Source organism: Apium graveolens, chromosome 2, assembly GCF_009905375.1.
Source record: "Apium graveolens cultivar Ventura chromosome 2, ASM990537v1, whole genome shotgun sequence".
In the NCBI taxonomy this organism is placed as follows: domain Eukaryota; kingdom Viridiplantae; phylum Streptophyta; class Magnoliopsida; order Apiales; family Apiaceae; genus Apium; species Apium graveolens.
This window is the reverse complement of record NC_133648.1, coordinates 100539152-100564362: the sequence shown is the minus strand read 5'-3', so window position 1 is coordinate 100564362 and position 25211 is coordinate 100539152. Positions and strand designations below refer to the sequence as shown.

Genomic DNA, 25211 nt, shown 5'->3' with positions numbered 1-25211 from the left:
TTATAAAATTTTAAAATAATACATACTAAAATTTATTACTAAACTAAGAACAAAAGCATATTTATAATAATTTTATATTTTAATATACAATATATATATATATACTAATATTAAAATTTTATGAATTTTGAGTTCTTTTAAGGCATAGACTATGATGGGCACCCTCCTAGACCTCTCTGGCCCTGTTTACATGGTTGTCTGTGTTTTTAATAAATGATTAAGTAGTTAAGATAATTAAATAAATAGGTTCTGTGAGAGTGCTCTAAATCCATGCTATGAACTGTCTGTAACAGAGAATTTGACTCACTACCTGAATAAGATAAAGTAAAATTTTATATAAAATACCCAAAGTTCAAGAGTCAAACTTATCAATCGAAGATGAATGTTTTGTCCTATGATAGTTTGGATTTACTATTTTTAATTCTGTTAAAGGACCTGATTAGCGGTAGTGCTGAGGATATTTGATGTTTTATATTAATGATTTTTTTTGATAGGATTTGTATTGATGATTTATAATATAAAAAAAAGCATTAATGAATTCTAAATTAGGGATACAAAAGTCTATTAAAAATGTCTAGTAGTAAAGTTAATCATGATTAAACTAAAATTAGTAAAGAGTTATAATTTGAGATATAATTATAATTATAACTAAAATTAGGACATAATTATTTTTTATTTTAATTTTAGTTATAATTATAATCATATCCCCAATTATAGATTTTAGGACATATTTATAGATTACTTTTTAAAATGGGACGTTAGAAAAAAAGGACCGAAGATTCATATCTGAATACATAGATTGACAATTTATTGGTCCCCTGTTCTTAATCAATTTCAAGTTGAGAATGAAAAATCAATCTAAATATAAAAGAGCATTACAACATGAATATTTGCAACATAGAGGGTCAATTCCTTACTGTTAATCCCAAACATACTGACCACCAGATTGTCTTCATTAATTAATTTATCACTATGTTAACAGACAAGAGGAAAAGACCTGATCAACTGCCAACTCTCTGAGAATATTTTATTAGAAATTATCTCTTCATTCTGTCTTTCATGGGATGCCGGGGAAGGAATGCTAACCTACTGGCATTCACAAACCCTTCATAAATTGCTGAATACTTTTTCCTATATAAATCACAAGTATGTAAATTTAGTATCACACAAAACCTTCATCATTTTATTGAAGTCTAAAAGTTGTAAACACACTATGGCAACTAAATTAGCACTTTCACTAGCAATGTTATCTTCAGTAGTCCTAGTATTGGTAGTAGGTTCGGACGCTGGAAGCATTTCGATCTACTGGGGTCAGAATGGGCAAGAAGGAACATTGGCGGAGACATGTGCCACGGGGAACTATGAATACGTAAACTTGGGTTTCTGGCTACCTTTGGCAACGGCCAAACACCTATGATAAATCTTGCCGGTCATTGTGATCCTTACAGCAATGGCTGCACTAGCCTTAGTTCCGAAATAAAATCATGTCAAGCACAAGGAATTAAAGTGATACTTTCAATAGGGGGAGCTTCTGGGAGTTACTCTCTTGTATCTGCTGCAGATGCCAGAGAAGTGGCAATTTATATATGGAACAACTTTCTTGGAGGCCAGTCAGCTACGCGGCCTCTTGGCAATGCTGTTTTAGATGGAGTCGATTTTGATATTGAAGGGGGATCAGGAGAGTACTGGGATGATCTTGCAAGGTATCTTTCTGCTTACAGTAAGCGAGGAAAGAAGGTTTACCTGACAGCTGCCCCTCAGTGCCCGTATCCTGATGCATGGGTAGGAGGTGCCCTTCAGACTGGCCTTTTTGACTATGTTTGGGTTCAATTCTTCAACAACCCTCCTTGCCAATACTCTTCTACTGCTACAAGTAACCTGGAAGATGCATGGAAGCAATGGACTACTGATATTCCTGCAACTAAGATTTTCTTAGGCCTACCTGCAGCTCCTGATGCAGCTGGAAGTGGCTTCATTCCTGTAAATGACCTTACTTCACAAGTTCTTCCAGCTATCAAGGGCTCTGACAAATATGGTGGTGTGATGCTTTGGTCTAAATACTACGACGAACAATCTGGATATAGCTCTTCCATCAAGAGCAACGTGTAAATTCAGATACATTAGTGTTATTTTCTGTATTATTAATGCTAAAAACACGTGATTGTTATTACCATATCGTTCTGTGTTCGTACCTGAAATTTTATATTGTTGTTATCCCTTTTTGTGAATATAGTATTTAAAAGTTTTGCATTTGGAAATTTATCCACTAAACTCACTCAACATTAAACAGTTTTAGTTCAGATAATAAAATAGATAGTTAAAACTTTTTATGAGCACGCGAATTCCATTTTCTCATTTAAGTTTATAACCCCCGGTTGGCATTTCTTGCAGAGAAACAACAAATAATTTAAGAATTTGGGCCTATTTGTTAAAGACAATCTTATTTGTTAAAGACAATCTATACATTGTCTCTTATACTGAGCCAGGAAGAAGCATCTTGTAGTTTGGCCCTCTGCTGGGATCAGAGTCTGCGTTTATCTATTAGTTAGTGATTCAATCTTATCTCCACTATACTTCAGAATCATAACTCTTGTATCTTCTAGTTGCAGTCCCACTTCTCTTAGTAACAAGAATAGAAGATGTCTCCACCCTTGACCTCTTGGTCGACTGGTAGCTCCCTCGCTCTCTTACGTGGTGTGGGTAAGAGAATTCAAATTTTGTCAAAGACAAGATGTGTGCATGACTGCGTTAATTATCATAAAAAAAGCAAAATATATCCTAGTTCAGGTTTCGATGTGTGACTATTTTAATATTAATTTGTAAAAATGATGTAAAAGAGAAACTACGCGACAGCACATTTATGTTGCAATGTGATACAAACACAATACCAGAAATACAGAATAAGTAAAATATGCTGGTCGCATAGCATGTGCTTTGTGAAAAATAAAATTTATCCACATGACCATGCCACATTATTCATAGAACCTAGATCTTATATAGGACAGTTCCAACTACTTTCAACAGCATGCATTATCAGACATTCCTAACAAGCACTAAACACTTCTTCTGCATATCATGGCTTTCAAACCATACTTCATTTGAAGAATAATGGAATCACTTGGGACTACCTGATGACCTTCAACAACTTCAATTCTGTAATTATGTATAATACTTATTGCAATAATTTTCATTTGAGTGAACGCCATATCCTTACCTAAACAAGTTCTTGGCCCTGCATTAAACGCAGGAAACTTGTACGAAGGTTCATGTTTAATCCCTCCTTTATCAGTTATCCATCGCTCTGGCCTGAACTCTAAGCAATCATCTCCCCATATGTTCTCCATTCTTCCCATGGAATAAAAAGATAACACAATTTTAGAGTCCTTATTCACCTGATGACCACTTGGAAGAATGTCTGGTCCTATCGGAGCCTTGTGTTCCAAAGCAACTGGTGGAAAAAGTCTTAAAGCCTCACATAAAGCTCCATGTAGATAAACTAGTTTACCCAATTCTTCTCTTTTGTTAGGAAGCATCCAGATTCCTTCTTCTTGTGAATGCAGCTTTGACTTAATTTCTTCCTGAATCTTGCATTCGACTGCAGGGTTTTCGGCAAGGAGCCAAAAAAACCAAGAAAGAGCTGTGCTAGTGGTATCTCTCCCTGCAATCATTAAATTCAACAAAGTGTCTCGTAAAAATATTTCAGGATTTTCAGTCTTTCCTTTGTATGCTTCCATATAGGCTGTAAGAAAATCTAGCTTATCGCTCTCTGCCTCTGGTGCAGGCGACTCTCCAGAATCTCCAATTTGTATTTGTTGGCGCTTCCTTGAGATACATTTATATATAAAACCATCAAAAGCAACTCGAGCTTTACTTAAACATTTTTCTTTACCAAATCCAATCATACGTTGAAGCTTCAAAATGCTTCCAGGCAACATATGCCTGTATAAAAGCGCCTCCTCAGTTGCTGTAAACGCCTTTTCGCAAGGAATATAAGGTAGATCAATTGATAGGCTTTGAGGGTCATGGTCTAAAAGCAGGGAGCATATGTTATCAAAAGTAAGCCTCTGAAATATCTCCTGCAAATCCACCTCAATTTCATTTCTCGAGACATGATCAAGAACCGGGATTAGCCCTTTCTTCACTTTATTTTTTGTCGTCTCTAATAACATCTTATAAAACTCTGCATGGTTAAAAAGAGATGATGTAGTTTTACGATGAAGTTCCCAAAGATTACCATCAGCATTAAAAATACCGTCACCAAGAATATCAAAAATCTTGCGAAACTCAGGGCCTTTTGGGTATTTTCTGAAATTCTGACTGAAGATATAGTGGACATCAGCAGGATCAGAAGTGACAAGCAAGTCCAAGTCAGCTAAAACAGGACCTTTGAACTGGAAAGTGCCGTGGTTTTCTTTAAGAACATCTGTCGCGAAGTCATGTACTCTATGAGCATTCTTGAGAAGGCCCGGTGTCATGCCCAGCACGGGCCAGTTGGTTAGCTTCGAGCTTCTGCAACTTCCATTTATCCAAAACTTGAGAAAAATAAAAAGTATAAAGAGAAAGAGGAATAGAAATTGAATCATAATATTCATATCCATTCCAGGGGACTTGAGCTCTTGACACCCGCGATGTACACACTACACATATACGTAGACAAGGCATTATGCTTTCTTATGTTCAATTATTAGCATGCATTATCCATGTGTTTCTTCTACGTGTAATTTTGCTATCTATAAGTACACCTTATCTTGGCAAATTATTATTTTTATTTAAAACGACTTTTGTAAGGCCGAAATGTCTTGGAAGCAATTTCTGAAAACGAAATGACATGGAGATGTCATTAGCTTCTGGCTGATAAAGATGATGTCTCCTCTTATCTTTATAAGCAATTAAGCACGATTTGTCTGTCATTGTACCATGGATATGGGCTCTATATGATATCTTGGAGTATTGTGACTTGATTTTCATATCAATAATTTAATCTTACTTGCAAACAAAATAATAAAAAATATACATATATTTGAGAAGGCTAAAATCTTGTTAAAGCTGTCTAAAATTAGTTCTGTAATTGACTAACTGTGATTTTGTCCTAGCCAGAGTTTGATCAATATTACTATTAATCTCCGAACAACACATTTTTCCGCTCAAAAACTATTGATCACTTGTTAACAAGTAGAAATGTAGAATGTGAAACCTGCTAAACTAAATACTTGTATAATACAACTTCTCGACAGATCTGAAATTTGACTCGACGAGTATAGAGTAACGAAAGTAAAATCAAACGAATAAATAAGAATAAAAAAATAAACGACAATCATACAAGATAAAGATTTTCGTGCTTCGAAAATTTCTACTCCACAAGCCGCACTAATTATATATTGATCTTTAATAATTTGTTGTGTTATGATTTTACAATTACATGAGTATTTACAAGAGAAAAAACTGGGTCTAAATCAAATTATAATCCAAATTTGAAAAGTAGACTAATACATAATTTAGTCTGAATCTGAATAGTCTATTATCATGAGTTTAATTAAAAGACTTCACAAACCCAGCTGATATGGATATAAAGTCCTAATGACACATTAAATGTTACATTAATTATACTTGAGCTTCTTGTCTGAAGTCCAGTACAGACCTGTCTGGTCCAAACTCGTAGCAGACTCAAGACGGCCCATGTAGTCAAGGCCCACCAGTAGAGGTCGTTGAGGTCCACGAACATAAGTTGCTCACCGACTAAGCCCAGTACAGGTGGAATTGTAGAGACATGTGTCCAAAATGAACTCAAAGTCCTGTATAGAAGATTCTGGAGTTCCTTCCCTTATAAGACTCCTAATCACCATCTAAGTTGGAGACTTGTCCACCAAGTCTCCTAACACAAATCTAACCCTAGACTCACCTATATATAAAAGGCTCTACACCTCAACCTAGAACTAAGTTTTTGGCTTGATTCTCTACCACACAGAGATACGTAGGCATCTTACAAGGACTGATAGTCCCGAACGCGAGAGCAACCATTAAAACTTCAATCTCATAAACCCTAGCATTCATTACTAACGCACTCTATTTTTCATTCCACAACATTTGGCTCCGTCTGTGGGAAGACTACAACAACCATGGTGAACACTCAGAGCAGAAACAATAGTGGAACAGACATTCATGTCTCATCGCGAATAATCGTATCAGTGGTAGAGGTAACACCGCACTCAACCTATAACTCCACCCAAGGAGGAACCCTAGTACGGGCAACCGAGCCTCAGCCACAAGGGATGAATCTCCCGGCTCCTCAAGGGACGAATCCCCAATTTCAGCAGCTACATGCACCTGTGAACCCTCAACCCGTTGGTTATGAGTACTCAACAATCGTGACCACTAACCCCCCTTCCGGGATGCCTCTATACCCCGAGGTAGGAGGGAGTGGACACTCTAATAGGAGCAATGCACAAGGGCGGACGCCCCAATACATACGTGGCTTGGCTCCTATTCCAGAGGATCGAGAATTCTCCGGACCCTATTCTGATAGAGACTCTGAATCATCGGACGACGAGGTCGCTCCAAGGAGAAAGCGTGCTAGTAAGGAGTAGATGTCTAATACCAACCAACGGCCCAGAAGCACTCAAGGGACGAATCCTCAAGATGTCCAAGAGAGGATCAGGGCTCATGAAGCTGAGATCCAAAGACTGAAGCGTGACTGGGATACGCACCTTCCCTCAAGACCTCTGCTTGCTGCGAGACAAAGAGTTCTTCCCCTAATCATAGACCTGAATGGTCCAACACCAAGAAGGGCAGATGCCCCAAGGGCTGATCCAAGTCATCTTATGCCCCTAGGAGATCCTGATGATCGAAACCCATCATTTATTAATGAGATAATGAATGTCCACATCTTAAGGAAGTTCAAGATGCCCACCATCAAAGCATACGATGGTACTGGCGATCCTGGTAATCATATTAGAACTTTCTCTAATGCCCTATTGCTACAGCCCGTGAACGATGCTATTAAGTGTCGGGACTTTCCTCAAACCCTATCAGGTATGGCTCAAAGGTGGTACAGTCGTCTGCCCCCAAACTCTATTGGATCTTTCAAGGACTTGAGCCAATCTTTTATCAAGCAATTTACAACTGGCAGAGTACACGAGAAGAGTTCGGCTTCTCTCATGGGTATAGTCCAAGGAGTAAAGGAGTTCCTGTGAGACTACATGAACCGATTCATGAAGAAGGCCTTGAAGGTCCCAGATCTTGACGACAAGGTAGCCATGATAGCCCTACAGCAAGGGACAAGAGAAAAGTTCTTTAAAATGTCCCTGGAAAAATGCCCCCCTGAAAGCATGCTGCAGCTCCAGGATAGAGCCGAAAAGTATAACCAGGTGGATGAGAGTATGAAAAAGACACCTGTGAGTAATGAACCCGCTGGGAACAAGAAGCGGAAGATGGATCAGGAGTACGATGCCAAAGACAAATATCCTCGAATCAGAAAAAGCTCTGACTCCTCTTCTAAGAAGAATCAGCAACCAAGGTTCACTGAATATGCAAGGTTGAACGCTCTGAGGAGCCAAATCCTGATGGAAATTGAGAAGGACAAAGAGTTCAAGTGGCCGAAGCCACTAAGGGGAGACCTGGAGAAAAGAGATAAGAGTCGGTACTGTAATTACCACAAAGACGTTAGTCATGATACTTTTGATTGTAGGCAACTCAAGGATGAGATTGAGTATTTGATCCGAAGGGAAAAGTTCGGACGTTTCACGAAGGGTGATGAGGATGGAGTCCAAAAAAGAGATAATGACCGAAGAGATGACGATCGAAGGGGTTATGACAGAGATCGCAACACGCAGCCTCGAGGGCCAGTAATCAATATGATCTCAGGAGGTCCTACAGCAGCTGGGACTACAAGGAACTCTCGAAAAACTTATGCGCGAGAAGTGATGAGCATAGTTGGAGAACCGTCTAATCGTTCTAAATCAAATAAGACACTTGAATTTGGTGACCCAGACCTTAAAGGTTTGAAATTTCCTCAGGACGATCCTCTGGTTATCACCCTGATAATTGGAAATTGTCCTATTATGATGGTCGTAGTGGACAATGGAGTTTCCGTGGATATTCTTTTCCATGACACATTAATAAGGATGACCTGCAATAATTCTCAATTAACACCATCTAACGCACCCATCTATGGGTTTAATCACGTAGAATGCAAAGTCGAATGAACAATACAACTTCCCGTAACTATCAGGGAAAAGTACAGGGAGGCTACACAGATGTTGAACTTTCAGGTTGTTAAGGCTGCCTCTACTTACAACGCCATCATGGGTAGAACAAGGATCCATGCGTTTAAGGCCGTTCCTTTAACCTACCACATGGTACTAAAGTTCCCAACTAGGAACAGTGTTGGAGAGGAAAGAAGAGATCAGAAAATGACTTGTAGTTGCTATGTTACAGCACTTAAGCCGGATGGGACGGGGGGGGCAGGTCCTCCCATAGAAGACATGGATGTCCGAGGGAATGAAGAACTTCGAGGAAAGCCAGAAGAGGACTTGGTCCCAATTCCCCTAGACTCCATAGACCTGGAGAAGGTCACGTATATTGGAGCATCTTTGGACAAGCCTTTGAAGGGCCAATTGACAACTTTCCTACAAGAAAAAAGTGATGTGTTAGCTCGGACGATAGCTGATATGCCTGGGATGGATCTGAACCTCATAACCCATGAGCTGAACGTCGAACCAATTCAGAAGGCTGTAATGCAGAAGAAGAGAACTTATGCTCTGATAGGCTGGAAGCCATTAAACAAGAGGTCGAGAAGCTCCTAGAAGCTGGATTCATTGAGGAAGTGCAATTCCCTGAGTGGTTGGCCAACCCTATAATGGTCAAGAAAACCAATGGGAAGTAGAGGATGTGTATCGACTTCACTGAATTAAATGATGCTTGTCCTAAGGACTGCTACCCACTACCAAGGATTGATACCATGGTCGATGCCACTGGTGGACATGATATGTTAAGTTTTATGGATGGCTTCAGTGGTTATAATCAGATTAAAATGCACAAGGATGACACCCCTAAGGTATCTTTTATAACTGACTTTGGCGTTTTTTGTTATCTAGTTATGGCTTTTGGACTTAAGAATGCATGAGCTACTTACCAGATGTTGGTAAATAAGATATTTTCCTATCTAATTGGGAAGACCATGAAGGTCTATATTGATGACATGTTGGTCAAAAGCCTAAGCAAGGTCGATCATATTAGACACCTCGGAGAGGCATTTGAAGTGTTGAGGCACCACAAGATAAATTTAAACCCTACCAAGTGTGCTTTTGGTGTTGGGTCTGGAAATATTTTGGGTTACATGGTCTCTAAAAGGGGGATAGAGGCCAACCCCGACAAGATCAAAGCTATCCTGGACATGGAGCCGCCACGCTCCATCAAGGACGTTCAGAAGCTGATAGGAAGAATCACAGCTCTAGGGAGGTTCATCTCCAAGTTTGGAGACAAATGCTTGCCCTTTCTTAGAACCCTTAAGAAGGTGAAGAATTTTGAATGGACAGCTGAGAGCCAAGAGGCCATTGAAAAGCTAAAGAAGTACACTACTGAAGCCCCTTTGCTGGCCAGACCAAGTCCGGAGGACACCCAATATTTGTACCTAGAGGTATCTGAACAAGCCGTGACTGCAGTCTTCATAAAGGAAGAACAAAAACTCCAGAAGCCTGTATACTATGTAAGAAAGGTGCTACACGGAGCAAAGTTGAATTACTCTATCATGTAGAAGTTTGCACTTGCCCTCATTACAGCCTCGAGGAAGTTGAGACCATACTTTCAGGCTCACAAGATCGAAGTACTGACGGAGCAACCCTTGAGGAACATCCTACATAGCCTGAAGGCCAGTGGAAGGCTCATCAAATGGGCAATTGAGTTAGGAGAATTTGACATCAAATACAAGCCTCGAACGACCATCAAGGCAAAGGCCTTATCAGACTTCGTGGTTCAATGCACCATTAACGACCGAGAAGTCACGGAAAAAGAGATAGTAACCCCAGAGGGAGGGGAGAAAAAGAAGGATAAAGAAGCGACCCTTAAAGAATATTGGGATCTCCATTTTGAGGGAGCGTCCAAAACAAAATCTAGTGGTGCAAGCCTAGTCTTGCAAAGCCCTGATGGGTTTATGATTCAGTATTCTTTGAAGTTGGACTTTCCAACTACGAACAACGAAGGAGAATATGAAGCATTAATAGCCAGCTTAGGTTTGGCTAGAGCCGTGAGGGCCAAAAACCTGAAGGTCTATGGAGACTCAAGACTTGTAGTTGCTCAAGTCAATGGAGAATTTGAGGCTAAAGATGAAACTATGGCCAAGTACCTGAGAGTCATGAAAGGAATACTGACTTAATTTGGTGAATGGTACGCAGAACATATTTCGAGAGAGGATAACACTATGGCTGATGCCTTATCCAAGTTCGTCTCGTCCGAAATCGTGAACAATCCGAGAAGTTCTACTTCCAGTTCTTGATGACCCTCACTATACATGTCATAAATATTATAGCACCGGTCGGTGTGGAAAGTTGTTGGATAGACCCGATCAAAACCCACCTTGAGACTGGATGGCTCCCCGACGATGCCCAGGAGGCACGTGAGCTGTCGGTGAGAGTATTGAGATATTCGTTAATTGAAGGTCTTCTCTATAAAAGGTCCTTTGTTATTACATACCTGAAGTGCTTGAGACCTCTTGAAGCAGAGGAGGAGCTTAAAGAAGCACATGAAGGGATTTGTGAACAACACTTGGGGGCAGGGCCCTCGCTCACAAGATAACTCGATTGGGATTCTACTGGCCAACTATGCTAGCTGATGGAAAGGCTTATGTGAAGAAATATGACAGGTGCCAGAGGCACGCTTTAATAGTACGACGGCCCCTAGAGAGGCTTACATCTTTCAACACACCCATCACTTTTGTAATGTGGGGAATGGATATACTTGGACCATTTCCTGTAGCATCGGGATATAGGAAGTTCATTGTGGTAGCCATAGACTACTTCACAAAGTGGATTGAGGCTAAGGCGCTAGCCAATATAACCACCAAGAAAATTACCCAATTCTTCTGGGAGAATGTGATATGTTGATTTGGGATCCCACATATCCTTGTCACGGATAATGGGCGGCCATTTCATAATGCAGAGTTCAGAGAGTATTGCGATGATAACATCATAGAGCTTCGCTTCACCTCGGTTGCACATCCACACGAAAACGGGCTGTAATATTCGGGATATATTGTGTAATTTTATTATCAATAAATAATTATTATGTGATTATTATGTAAATTTTGGTGTATTATCTGGTAATTGGAATTCATGTTTGGATGTTTATATATGATCAAATTTGAGTATTTTAATTTTTATATATCCAATTTAAAGTATTGATAATTTTGATATTTTTCTGGTAATTTATATGTTGTTATATGAGTTTATAAAGGATTTATAGATTTAATAAATTATTTTTCCGAGTAATTATAAACTATTTTATATAGCTGGGAATTGTCCAACTTCAACCGTTTTTATATTTTTACAACCCGGAAGTCTCGGAAAAACTCCTTGCTAACCTAATTGGATTATTCCGAGCATTTTCCGTGTTTTGACTTTTTCGATCTGGAGTACAGTTTTACTCGTGCAGGTCCCAGCGCAAAATTTTCGATACAATATCCGTTTCGGTGAATCGATAAAACCCGTATCCTCGAGAGACAGGATATTTTGATTAAAATATTAAATTATCTTCTCGTAAGTGTGTAATAAAAAGCCCGGTTTTGATAATTATCCTAAACTGGTACCGAATTGAATCGGTTTTATTGTTACTTAACAGCTAAGTAATCTATATTTATATCCGATATGATCCAACGAGGTACCAATATTCCGTAAGTATAAATAGCATTTACTGTATTTTATTTTATACAAATAATCATAAACAAACAGTTAAATTATATAATTTACAGAGAAAAATCCTAATATCCGTCGCATTCTTCAAAATCAAACCCAAAAATGAAGGCATTATCGAATCGAAATCAAGCGTGTGAGTAACTGAATCGATACTTGTGAAATGTACTTTCAGATTCTACAATCACTTTCACTACAGAAATCAAAGGCATTTTCCTATATATTTATTTAAATTCGAATTGAATTATGATTAAAATATGAATTTTAATTTTGATGTTGTTTGTGTGATTTGATGATTGCATTTGGTAGATAATTTTATTCTGATCATTTTGGTATATCATATGTCGAATTTAGAGTTCAATAACATATAAAAAATTGAGTTTGATTCTCGAATTCATAATTAGGGCTTGAATGTTCTTGAGTGTTCTTGATTAAAAATTAGGGATTTTAATTCTATTGAATCTGGGCGTGTTTGGAGACTGTAGAAAGGTAGATCGCCTCACCAGCAATCGAACCATACTAAAAGTTTGTGTGATGGATGTTGTTTGAGGGTCGTTGGAAAATCTGACACCGTCGGCGGTGGTTTCTTTGACCACCATTTATGACCGTTTGGCCATGCTTTTGACAAAAACAAAGTTAATAACAAGTGTTTGGAGTTGAGTTGATCATGTATTGTCAGTTTGATCGAGTTTTGGGCAGATTTGGGTTGCCGGAAAACTCGGCGGTCGTCGTTAATGGCGACCGGCCGGCTGCAGGAGAAATGAGGGGGAGAAGATGGTATTATTACCATTTAACCCCGTGTTTTTGTAAAAAAAAATTCCCTAAAAACTTTTAAGAACTTACAATTTACATTTATAAAATATTTTTAAAAATTGTTTTTATTTATTTATTTTAATTCCAAAAATACTTTTAATGATTTAAAAATTTAAAAACAAATATAAATTATTTATTTAATTAATTTTAGTTAATAATTAATTATTTAATTGGTCAAGTAATTTAAATATTAATTGATTATTTAATTTAATTATCTATTAATTAATTGTAATTTATTATTTAATTGAATTTAAATATTTCTTTTGATTTAAAAATTCTAAAAAATAGTTTTGAACTTTAATATTATTTTAAATTATTTTCAAGGCTCGATACTAATTATGAAATGATTTTAAAGTCAGATTCAGGTATTCGAACCCTATTTATTGTTTATAAAAAGATTCATTGACCCGTTTTAATTCCGAAAAATGTTCAAAAATTCGTATTAAATACTCGGAAAATTATTTTAACCCAGAACCTTCTTTGAAAAATTATTTTTATCGAATACCTTGCGTGCTATGTGCTATGTTCTATCTGATAAATGTGTTATACATTCCTATGTGTTTATTGTTTTACTGTTTTGGTCTTAACTTTCAATCCATAAATCAAATTTGGGAGAAACGAAGGGTAAATGAAAGTTTAAGACGTCTATGTAACGATTAGAATAATATGAGATTGAGTATTGATAGATATCTGTGATGCCTAGAAGAGTAAACGAGGCATAACAAAAGAAGGCAGGTGATCGGGTAAATAGAACTGAGGCGTAGAAAAAGAAGGCAAGTGATCAGTGAGTAGAAGCGAGGCATAGAAAAAGAAGACAAGTGGTTGTTGTGTTGAACCATTAAACGAATGTAAGTGAAGCTGGAAATCATTTGTGATAAGGCAAGTACTTCTTGAACCTTCTAGAGATATATTGCAAATACTCTAAACAATATTATTTTATATTACAAATGCTTTGAATTATCTAACCTTGAACCCTGATCACCTCACTTGATCTTTGAGCTGTAAGCCTTATTCTTCGTAAGCTATCGATTTGTTGATTTCCCGTATATTAAACCACACCAATACGATACTACTCCACAATTACATATACATCATACACCAAACACTAGAACAAAATTGCTTGAACATACAGAGACTCATTTATTCTACAACACCTTAAAACATCAAAGAACTAAACCTTGTACAACCATAAAACTATTGATCATTTATTCTTCTTTGAGATTGAATCCATTCTTTGTACATACCTTGATATACCCTGGGAATACTTATGAATTATTTTATGCTCCGAGATAAATGCTTTATAAATGTTAATTATGATTCTGTTTTATTAAATTACAATGTTTATCATAATGAATTATTTTAGAACTAGATGGTTTTATAAATGGGGACCAGATTCGTGGTTAGACCAGATTTGTGGTCATATTAGGCCAATATATGCCTTGGATCCAGTATAAAGAGCAGAGTTGTGTGCCATGCTCGGGGTTACTGTGTGACTGATCAGCAGTCTAATCTTGCTTTAAAATTTAAAATAAATATCCAATTCTATTGATTACTTGACAAGAAACTTGATTCCTCTTAATCAATTCAATTGATCATTGTTTAACCTCAGTTATTGCTATTATGACTTGATGAGCTAGTTAGCTGAGCAAATCTATTTATGTTATTCTACAGTTAAAAAGGAAATTGTTGGTAGCGAGGATTCCCAGTCCAGTGTGCGAGCTAGGATTCCAGGTTAAGTTGGATCGAGCTAGAAGGAGCTTTATATTTAGTTTTGAGTTATGTAAGCTTGTAAGAATGCTTTCACTATTAGTTGTAAGTTAAACTAGTTGGGATTTGGTACGATGTAATAAAAGTTAAGGTGGTGGCTTGTTTTCATACTTTAACCTGTTGCGATCTGTGGTTGTGTAAAGAAGGGACTTTTCTTATAATATTTTATATACAGGTTTACATATGATGTGTGTGTGTGTGTTGTGAACCCCAAACTTCTGACCCAGGTTTGGAGGGCGTCACAAGTTTGGTATCAGAGCTACAGGTTATAAGTCACTGGAAAAGCCTAGATTGTCGGGATTGGGTAGAGGGTTAGGATTAGGAATAAGAAATAGAAATATAGGACGTCGTGAGGTTGAGTGCGACTGTATAGTAGGTTTTCGGTACGATTCGTGTTGATTCGAGATTCTTATCCTGCAATGTGATTTCCAGATAACGGCAATGGTAGATCCTATTTTCCCTGTATCATCTGATCATTCGGAACCTTTTGTTCAAGGACCGTCATCTCCACCCCGATTTGATTCACACCTTGTTCTTCCACCAGTGTTAGTTGTATTACCTCCTGTTGTGACAGCTGCACCTCTTTAAGCTATTTTTCCATCCCCTGATGTGAGACCACCTATTTGAGGACCCCCACCTGCTGATTCTGGTTCTACCGGACATTCAGCCGTGAGTGCATCTTTTTAATTTATCCCACACTTTATTCTATACCATTAGTTTGAGACCTGTCTTATGGAGCAATAGCACCTACGAGGATAGATTCGAGAGCTACAGCATATTATGGGTATCCGAGGTACCGAGAAAGGTGAGAAGGAGTTTAGAAAGAGGATTCATGTGTTCCGGAGGATAACTTCTACTAGATTAAATGGAGCTACTAGTGAGCAAGCCACCCCGGCTTAGCTTGTGGAGTGGACTAGATGAGTTGTGAAGGAGTTTGAGAAGATTAAAGATCCGGAGTTTCCTTGGAGCTAGATAACAGGTTATGACGGATGTTATGTGGTGGGATATCACCAGATTTTTGTCTTGATTATATAAAATATAGATTTGTTAACTATTGGGTAGACCTGTTATGTTTAACGATATCAAAGATGATGATGAGAGTATCACAGATAGTACTACATTGCAGCATTGGAGTGGAATTACGCATAAGATAGTACACAACGATAAATGAAGTATTCGTTTTCTAATGAAGGAAAAATGGATCCAATAAGAGGTAAGGGGATATATGGAAGTAAATGGGCTCTTATCTGATTGTTTCCCTAATTTGATACCTTGTAGTGGTTGAGAAGGATAACAACCAACTCATATAGTAATGACGACCAGGTGTATGATTTTTAAAATTTTAAACCAGTTTTCATAAGAGATTTTCTTAAAAAAAAAATTCTAAAAGTCCTTCAAACAAAATAAGTTATAAAAAAGTTGGTTGTCAAATTACTACTTGAGTTTCTCTATTGTTATAAGATTCAGATTCCCTAAAAGAATACTTGTTCTAGAAATTAATATGGTTAATTTAGAGGGCCAAGTGGACCCGCTATTATGGAGAAGTTTTGAATGTTCCTAACGGAAGAGTGCAAATCTTGTTTGATAAATTTAACGATAGAACCAACGTGTGGAGAAATTATTCACCTAATTCCTGAGATTTTTAGAGTTCAAATAATTCGTTGATTTAAAAGAAGCCTGGGTATGATCGAAGAAGATTGAGAAATTTCCAGACTTTCCTAAAGAAAGAATACTGTTATAAGTAAAAGAGTCGATATATGGGATGATCAGTAGTTATTTTATGTCGCGCAGAAGAAATTCGAAGATATGATTACAAATTCTGTAAGAATGCAATTATGGTTATTAAAATATTAAACGTGGAGGCACGACGCTAAAGATACAAGACTTAATAAATATGAATCTATTACAATGATCAATTTATGAAGGCATTTCAGCGGACTACCAGAAATTATATGACTTAGAGTGGGATCTATTGATCGAACAAGCTCTAAAGGCGTATATAAGTTGTTGTGAATATGTTGTGAACTTGATGATTTCATTAACAAAACACCTTAGTAGATTTAACTTAGTGAAAAATGTAGCACTCGACGGATAAGGAATATAGTCCCGAGGGATGACTCAATATAGTCCCGACGGATGATGATTTATTATTCATCGAGTGAGTAGCTTATGTAACAATAAGTCATATAGCACATTTATGCATACACCTTTGTATAGATTCTGTAGTAGCATATAAGTCATGTTGACTTTAATTAGATATGCAGAATAGGTTGATTAATTGTACATAGATGATGTCTTGTAATTCTGCATAACTTAAATGAAGTCAAGTGCCAAACAGCTACTCGACGGATAAACAACAATGCTACTCGACGGATGATCAACAAGGCAACCCGACGGATGATCATGTACCCGACGGATAATCAATTCAAAACATATGTTGACAGTGACAACACAGTCACATGCGTCAAGTGTATGCAAAAGGAATGTGGAAGCCTATTCAACTGGGTTTTGAGAACAAAGAAGCATTTCCATTTCCATGCTATTATGAAGATATTCAAAGATGCTGGAATAGAGTAATGAAGTAGCATAGTATTAGACTTGATAGGTTTTGTTTTATTATCCTGTCTTATTACTGTGTAATCTTGGTGATATATAAACCAAGAGTAACAATTAGAACAACATAGAAGACTAAGCAAGTAAATTCTCAGAGAAACATTTGTAAGATGTATTCTTAGCATTTCTCTGTAAGATTAGTTGTTCTTATTTTTTTAAGCAGCTGTGAGCTATTCAAGCTTTATAGAGTTCTCTCTCGATATATATATATATATATATATATATATATATATATATATATATATATATATATATATATATATATATATGGTGGATACTTTCTAATCCACCAGAAAGTTTTAAAGACTTGCGTTTTTATTACTTTGTGTTTTGATATATATTTAACTTGTTATTCTGCACTTTGCAAATCAAAACACTGTCATATATATCTTAAGTTAGAACATTTTATATTTCTGAAAAAGGTTCAAGAATTCCATTCAACCCTCCCCCCTTCTGTAATTCTTGTTGCATTGTTAGGGACTAACAATTGGTATCAGAGCAAGCTCTTGAAGAACAAAGAGTTTAAAGATCACAACAAACAACAAGATGAACAAGAAGAATGTTGGAGTCAAGATTCCTTTTTTGGACAAAGATAATTACCATCACTGGAAGGTAAAGATGCATCTTTATTTACTTTCTCAAGATGAGGCCTATGTAGATTGCATAGAGAGAGGCCCTCATGTACCAATGAGAGCTGCAACTGGAAATGAGCCATCAGTTCCCAAGCCAAGGCACGAATGGTCAGATCCTGATATTGAACAAGTCAGGAAGGACAAGAAGGCCATGAATATTCTGTTTAATGGAGTTGATGGTGACATGTTTGACAACATCATCAATTGCAAAACTGCCAAGGAAGTTTAGGATACAATTCAGATCATTTGTGATGGCACTGAACAAGTCAGGGAAAATAAGATGCAGCTGCTAATTCAGCAATATGAGCACTTTCATAGTGAAGATAGTGAGTCTCTCACTGACATTTTTAGTAGATTTCAAAACTACTAAATGCTCTGAAGTTGCATGGAAGAGTCTATCAGACAAAAGACTCCAATCTTAAGTTCCTTAGATCTCTTCCAAAGGAATGGAAACCAATGACAGTCTGTAATAACCCCAATTTTTGGAATTTTTGAAGCACGGATGAATAGTAACTTTTGCTGATGATGCTGATTAAGATAAATTATCAGATCACACTATGTAGGGGTTCTGTTATGGATATTCTGAGATTTTATTAGTACTTTATATGGGAAATAAGTGTATGTAAAGATCGTCAGAATCCAAATCTGAACACTTTGATTTTTCCCGAAAATCTACCAGATATAGAAAGAATTGAGTATAAGGTAACAGAATAAAAAGGATTTAAATTCAAGGATTAAAAGAGAGGATCATGAAAGGAATATAATGTATTGAGAAAGGTTAAAGAAACCTAAGTAATAAGATCCCGGGTATGATCCCTCAAACGATAAACGAAAACGAAAGTTAAGCAAACCGTATAACAGATCAGCGGTCATTAGGCAAACAATTAGAAGCTAATCAAAGATATTAGAGGGGATGATGTCATCCAACCAATGAGAAGAGGGCAAGAAAGGGATGATGACATAGCAATGTGACATAAGCATGACATAAGGGGAAGGAGGTGTGGTTGGTTTTTAACCACACAATTTTCAAGGTTAATAAGGTAATTAACCAAAAACAAATCAAAAACAACCAACCAAAGAATCAAATCAAAGCAAAAACACAAAAAAATCTCTCTTTCTCCAAGCTTGCTCTCGGATTTTCTTCTTTTTCAAAGAAGAAATTTCCAAAAATCAAGTTCCAAGCATTGTTAAATCACAAGGTAATTATCTAAGGTTCCTTGTACATAGATATGGATATGCTATAAGTTTAAGCTCCTAATTCCTTCACAATCTCTTCCAATAAATCAAGGAAGAAGATGGTGAATAGTAACCTTCAAGAAATAACTTTAGTTTTCTTGAATTTTTATGAAAGATTAAGGTTATACAAGCAAGGATCAAGGTTCTTTAGGCATTCAAAGCTCTTGTGTTGTGTTAAGAAGCTTCAAGGAAGGTATACTCTCTTAACCAAGCTTTGTTATTGAATGTTAAGAGCATAATATGAGTATTCTAGTTCATGAGAGGCTTGATGGTTGTGTATGTAGAGATTAGTTGGTTTTGGGATGTTTTTGGAGTTGTAAATCTTGGTTGTTGATTAATGAACTTAAGTGTAGTTTAAATTCATGATAAAGAATAGTATATATTGTTAATGTTGAGTTGTTGGGGCTGTTATGATAAAGTATGGATGGAGTTTTGATTGGGTTGTGATTGTGGGTTGATTGTGAGATGATTTGGAGTGGTTTAAAATTGGGTAATCGCGTAAACATAGCCGTCGTAATGCCCGATTTACCGTAGACTGTTTTTGTTCTTAACATTAGGACCCGAGAAACACCTGCTAGATTTTGACCATTGCAATGTTTAGATAGTTCATGTTACGAGCTTCGTTTTGATATGTAGTTCATTTGATTCCGATGTACGGTTTAGGAGAAACGACCGTTTTAAGTAACGGCGTTTCGCGAACGAAACTTTTCCCCTCACCTTACTTTGAAACATAGGTTAAAGACCAAAAAGAGTTAATTAGTGTATGAAACATTTATGATAAGTGGATTAGGCAGTTGGTAAGACACTCGCGAAAGAATCGCCTTAAAACTCGTAATGGTTAATTTATTAAAAATGGTGGAGCCGAGGGTACTCGAGCGACTTAAGAAAATCAGTAAGCGCAAAACGAGCGTCAGAGTCTAAGTTGGTTAGAGTATAGATTTACAAGTGACTTTGGTTTAATTCCAACTTACTTGTTGTTAATAGGTTACCAGACTCATCCCGAGCCTTTCGTAACCCCCAGTCGCTCAGGCAAGTTTTCTACCCGTTATACTGTTGTTGTGATGTATATGTGTATATGCATGATCTTGCGATAAATGCATATTTGTTATTAGCAAATTCTTGCGATATATTGTAGCATGTGATATGGTATATATGCATGCCTGTTTCATATTCTTGGATTATATATCTGTTGGTTAAAATGCTTACAGTTGCATAATACCTATGCTAGAGATAAGCGGTATTGAGTTTACCCTTAGTATAGGGGATCAAAAGGTGAACATATTTCTAAACCGGGAGTCGATGTTCCCGAGTATAATATATATTTTTTATATATATATATGGTTATAGTTTTCAAAACTATTAATCGAATAAGGTTTATTCGATAACTTTAACTTTATTTTATTATTGAATATTATTTCGAATATTCATCCGAGGACTTATGACTCCTTTATTTTATTATTGAATATTATTTCGAATATTCATCCGAGGACTTATGACTCCTTTATTTTATTATTGAATATTATTTCGAATATTCATCCGAGGACTTATGACTCCTTTATTTTATTATTGAATATTATTTCGAATATTCATTCGAGGGCTTATGACTCAGTTATATTATTAATGATTATTAATTGAATATTCATTTGAGGATGTATGACTCCGTTATTTTATTTAATGAATATTATTTATAATATTCATTCGAGGTATTATGACTCCGCTTATTATTTAATAATATTCTTTATTTTATTAAAGAATAATGTTTCGATAATCAAACTTATTTTCGATTATTCAAATAAAGATAGTACTTTCGTATAAGTATATCTTTGGTTATTTCATACTCATTTCAAGTATAAGTCTTACAACTTCTACTTCAATTATTTGTATAAAGATTATTCTTTATGGGAATATTATTTAAATAATAATATTCAGACATTTTCTAAATATATTGGGACTGATTTACTTCATTAAATCAGCATTACTCCAAACACTCTTTAAAGTGTTTTCGAGTCTTCAAAATGATTTTTAAAAGTTAAAGCGGATCCCAAAACTCATTTTTATATTTAAGATCTTCCTTTTAAAAAGGGGATTTAAATACTCGCTCAAAACCTGAGGGATCCGGCTCTATGGTGTATTTTATATTCGCAACAAGGTTGCAGTTTTGGTAAATGAATTGATTACTTACCCAACGTTCGGGAAGTAAGTCCATCTATCGAGTCGGCATAAGCAACATGGGCTCAGTGGGCGTCCATGATAGTGTAAGTGGCTCAGTGGGAGTCAATCAAATGCATAAGTGGCTGAGTGGCAGTCCAGCATAAGGTCCTATTGCGACCAGGGTGATGACTAGTGGGGAATTCGTCCATCTACTAGTAGAAAAGGTTACTTATTGGTATCTTTGCCTGATCAGCAAGATATCAGGTTTATGCCAAGGTTTTCTCCTTTCCAAATTCATTGGATATTGCAACTCTGTTTATAATTTTCATAACAGAGGTTTTCAAGGAGTGTATGAAATGTATATATATAGGTGTATATATATATATCGGGATTTAATGAAGTATCTCGTAACTTCATTATTTATAATGATATTCAAAGATTGAATTTATTCAAATCTTGTCTTGTAGTCTCATCTATGTGATGAACTTTTGAACTGATTATAACTTGAACGGTGGTAGTTCAAGTAATATTTGGAAAAGATATAAGTATATTTGGGTATCTTGTAACTTCATATTTTCAACTTATATCTAGTTAATGATTATCTTATGCATAACAAAGATTTTCAGAAAAACGTTGAGACAAGGTTAGATATATGAGATCACCTTGCAACGATATTTTTATACAGTTATAAACTGGAACTCTGTGTATATTATACATGTCAGAGGATTTCAAAGATTGTGAAAAGTATATATGTACATATACTGAATATTTTGCGACTTCATCGCATTAAGATATCAAACTTGGTTCATTTCTTTTGACCAAGACTTTCATGAGTACTATGAGAAGGCTCATATATTGTTAATCATTATACATATTATTTTGGTGGGCTTGATGCTCACCCTTGCTTTCTTCTTTCATCACACAACAACAGATAGAAAAGATGAACATGACCAAGCTCCCAATTCGCGAGCGGATAGGAAACGTTCCGTAGTTTCCTATAGGCGTTGATGTCGCTGTAGCTGAGGTAGGAACTACCAATAGGCTAGGCTTCAACTTTTGATATACCAAATTTATGTATATTTATGAATTGTAATAATGGCAAAGAAATGTAAATTTATTCAGAAACCCTTTTAAGGTGTATTGGCATATAATTGTGGAATAAAACGACTTGTGATTATTTTTATTTTTTTTTGGATATTCATCTCTGAGACTATAACTTGTGGTGTGTTTGTTTATTGTGGGGTCACAGTACAGAGTAGTTGATTATTTATTAAGATTGGGTGTTATTAAGGGAAATGGAACTCGTGACAACCCGGATCCCTGACCCCGGATTTGGGGGTGTTACAGAAGTGGTATCAGAGCTAAGCGTTATAAACCTCAGAGATGATGTGACGTTAAGATAATAAGTTCACTAAGATAATAAGAACTCTTGCCAAGTTCATAGTCGGGCTACCTAACGTAGTACTGACAGTTAAAACCCTTATGAGAACCCTTATAAATATCGTGATAGAAGCGTAGTTCGTTATCGTATATAGTAGCGGGACTCTGAACCCTGAGGTTGAGGAGCAACAACGCGATGATGTTTTATTACTAATTGGAGATCGGATTGTGGATCCGATTCAGCGTCCTAACGCAGGACCGGATGATGTTGATATTGAGGATGTAGCGGTTGAGGATGCTGTCCTAGAAGGGATTGTTGTTGAGGAGGATCCCGTGGAGGATCCTGACAAGAATGAATAAAGGACCACTGTGGAATTGATAACCATGGTTAGAGCGACTACCAGAGGTAGGATTGGTCGGTCACTACCGGAGGTTCGTTCAAGTTTATAAAGATAGTAGCCCCTTTAACGCGGCTTACTCATAAGACTGAAAAGTTCGAATAGACAGAGAAATGCGAGAACAGCTTTTAAGAACTGAAGCAAAGGTTGGTGACGACCCCTATGTTGGCGTTGCCGGATGGAAAAAGGAGATTTTGTGATTTGTAGTGACGCTTCACATAAGGAATTTGGGTGCTTCTTATACAGCACAGCAAGATAATCGCATCCGCGTCAAGATAATTAAGGGAATATAAAATTCGATATCCCCGCCCATGAGCTTAGGCTCGTGGCAATAGTTTTACCCTAAAGATTTGAGGCACTACTTGTATGGAGAGAAGTGCGGGATTTACACAAACCATAGGAGCTCTAGTACATTTTTACGTAGAAAGAGCTCAACATACACCAGAGGAGGCGGTTAGAGCTAATCAAGGATTACGATTATGAGATTCTTTATCATCCAGGGAAAGCCAAAATGGTGGCTAATGCCCTTAGTGTAAAGGAGAGACTCAAGATGATAATATCTTTGGGAGAGTTGATAAGAGATTTTGAGAAAATGGAAATAGATATGAAGGTAACCGGAGTTGGTACCGAAAAGCTGTTTGAGATTGCAATACAGTCCGAATTATCGAAAAAGAACATATTGTGCCAGAAAAAGTGATGAAGGAAGGCAAAGAGCCAACAATTAGATAAAAGATTAATACCGAGGAAAATGATAAGGGAATAATGAGGTCTTCCTACAGAATTTGAGTTCCAAACGTTCAAGAGCCTAAAGATGAAATCTTAGATGAAAGCTAGTTTGAGGAATAAGATTTAGAGCAAACCCTGAATGTGATAGTCAGGGAGGTTGCCATCAAGAAAGAAAGAACCCATAACATGATATAGTGGAAAACAAGGTTTTTAATGTATAAGATAACCCCGATTATGGGAGAAGGTTGAAACATTTCATACTAAGGAAACAGAAAGTCGAGTAAGGAAAGGAGACCCGAGACGGTAATCCTATACGGCAATTTATGGACCTGTCTAGACAGAACTTAGACTATTATCCCCAACCACCACCTTGAGGAAACAATGCGGTAGGAAATTCTTTCAGGACCTTTAAGTCTCTAAGCTCTCAGAGTTCCAAGGAACAGGTTGACCTAGTCGAGGCAAGAGCCTGGCTAAAGGAAATAGAGGAATCATTTGAGATTCTGAATGATTGACGAATCACAAAAGACTGTTTTTGTCACTTACCCTCCTAAGAGAGAGACCACCCACTGGTGAAAGACCAAGGAAGGCACGGAGCAAGAGATTATAATAAACTGATTTAAGTTCAGTCAATTATTTTCAGGAAAGTACTTCCCAAGGTTATGGAGATAGTGTAAAAGCTTTAGAGCCAGAACAAAGGCAGACGAGTATGATGAATTATGAATCTAAGTTATAAAAGTTGTCAAGATTCATTTTGAGGACACGAATCCAGAATGACGGGATGTTTGAAATCGATGCTTATGTTGGGTTGGTTCATGAAATAATGATAAGAGAAAGGAAAATAAAAAAAAGAAACTGAAGTGGAAAGGAATATAAAGACAATAGAGTTTGAGGAATGATAAGGAAGTTGGGTATGAGGAAACCCTAAAGACTCGTAGCAATAGGAATAGAAAAGTATGTAATCGTCAGGATGAGGGTGATTCACCATGAGTTAAAGCTGATGGATGAAGGCATGAAAGATACATATATTTTATCCCCTTTAAGTTGGGAGGATTCGAGGAAACCTTGAGATAGTCCGAAGGATAAACAAGGAGACGCGGATAGACTGATGAGACAAGAAAGTAAGAAATTAAGAAAATTGGATGAAGGAAGTGACCTTCAAGAAGGTGAAGTGTAAGACCGGTGGCATGATACCCAGAAAGGGAGATGCCAGATATGAAAGATATCCCAACATTGAGGTGACTGTTGAGATAAACAACAAAAGTAAATAAGGAATTATTAAGAAGAGGTTCACGTTGAACACGACCAATATCTTCCAGAACATCCTTGTTATCATTACCAAATTAGGCAAGAAAAGCGGATAACCGTTGTTATCTTTTGGAGGCCATATTGATTGACCTCATTTTGTATACAGATGTTATTGTGAAATTAGGCATATACTATCGAGGTGGGAATGATTGAATAAGACACCCTTATCAGGGATATATGACTTGATTTATCCATGGAAGGATGCAGGTACCTTTTAAAGGTGGAATTAAGGATAGAACATCGGTAACTTAAAATGAATCCTAGGGGAATGCATAAAGGTTGGCATTTCA

The 25211-nt window shown here is 36.7% G+C and overlaps 1 protein-coding gene and 1 pseudogene across 1 annotated transcript; one reads left to right on the top strand and one right to left on the bottom strand.

The window, feature by feature from the left end:
* The first annotated feature begins 1075 nt into the window (after window positions 1–1075).
* LOC141706025 (acidic endochitinase-like) lies at window positions 1076–2209 on the top strand (annotated as a pseudogene).
* A 570-nt stretch (window positions 2210–2779) lies between these two features.
* On the bottom strand, window positions 2780–4706 carry LOC141707684 (alkane hydroxylase MAH1-like). Its single transcript, XM_074510992.1, has one exon. The coding sequence runs from the start codon at window positions 4596–4598 to the stop codon at window positions 3054–3056; it is 1545 nt and encodes a 514-aa protein (XP_074367093.1). The 5' UTR covers window positions 4599–4706; the 3' UTR covers window positions 2780–3053.
* Between the last annotated feature and the right edge of the window lie 20505 nt (window positions 4707–25211).

Coding starts and splice junctions, on each gene's coding strand:
- LOC141707684 (XM_074510992.1), bottom strand. CDS start 4,598: ATGGATATGAATATTATGATTCAATTTCTATTCCTCTTTCTCTTTATA.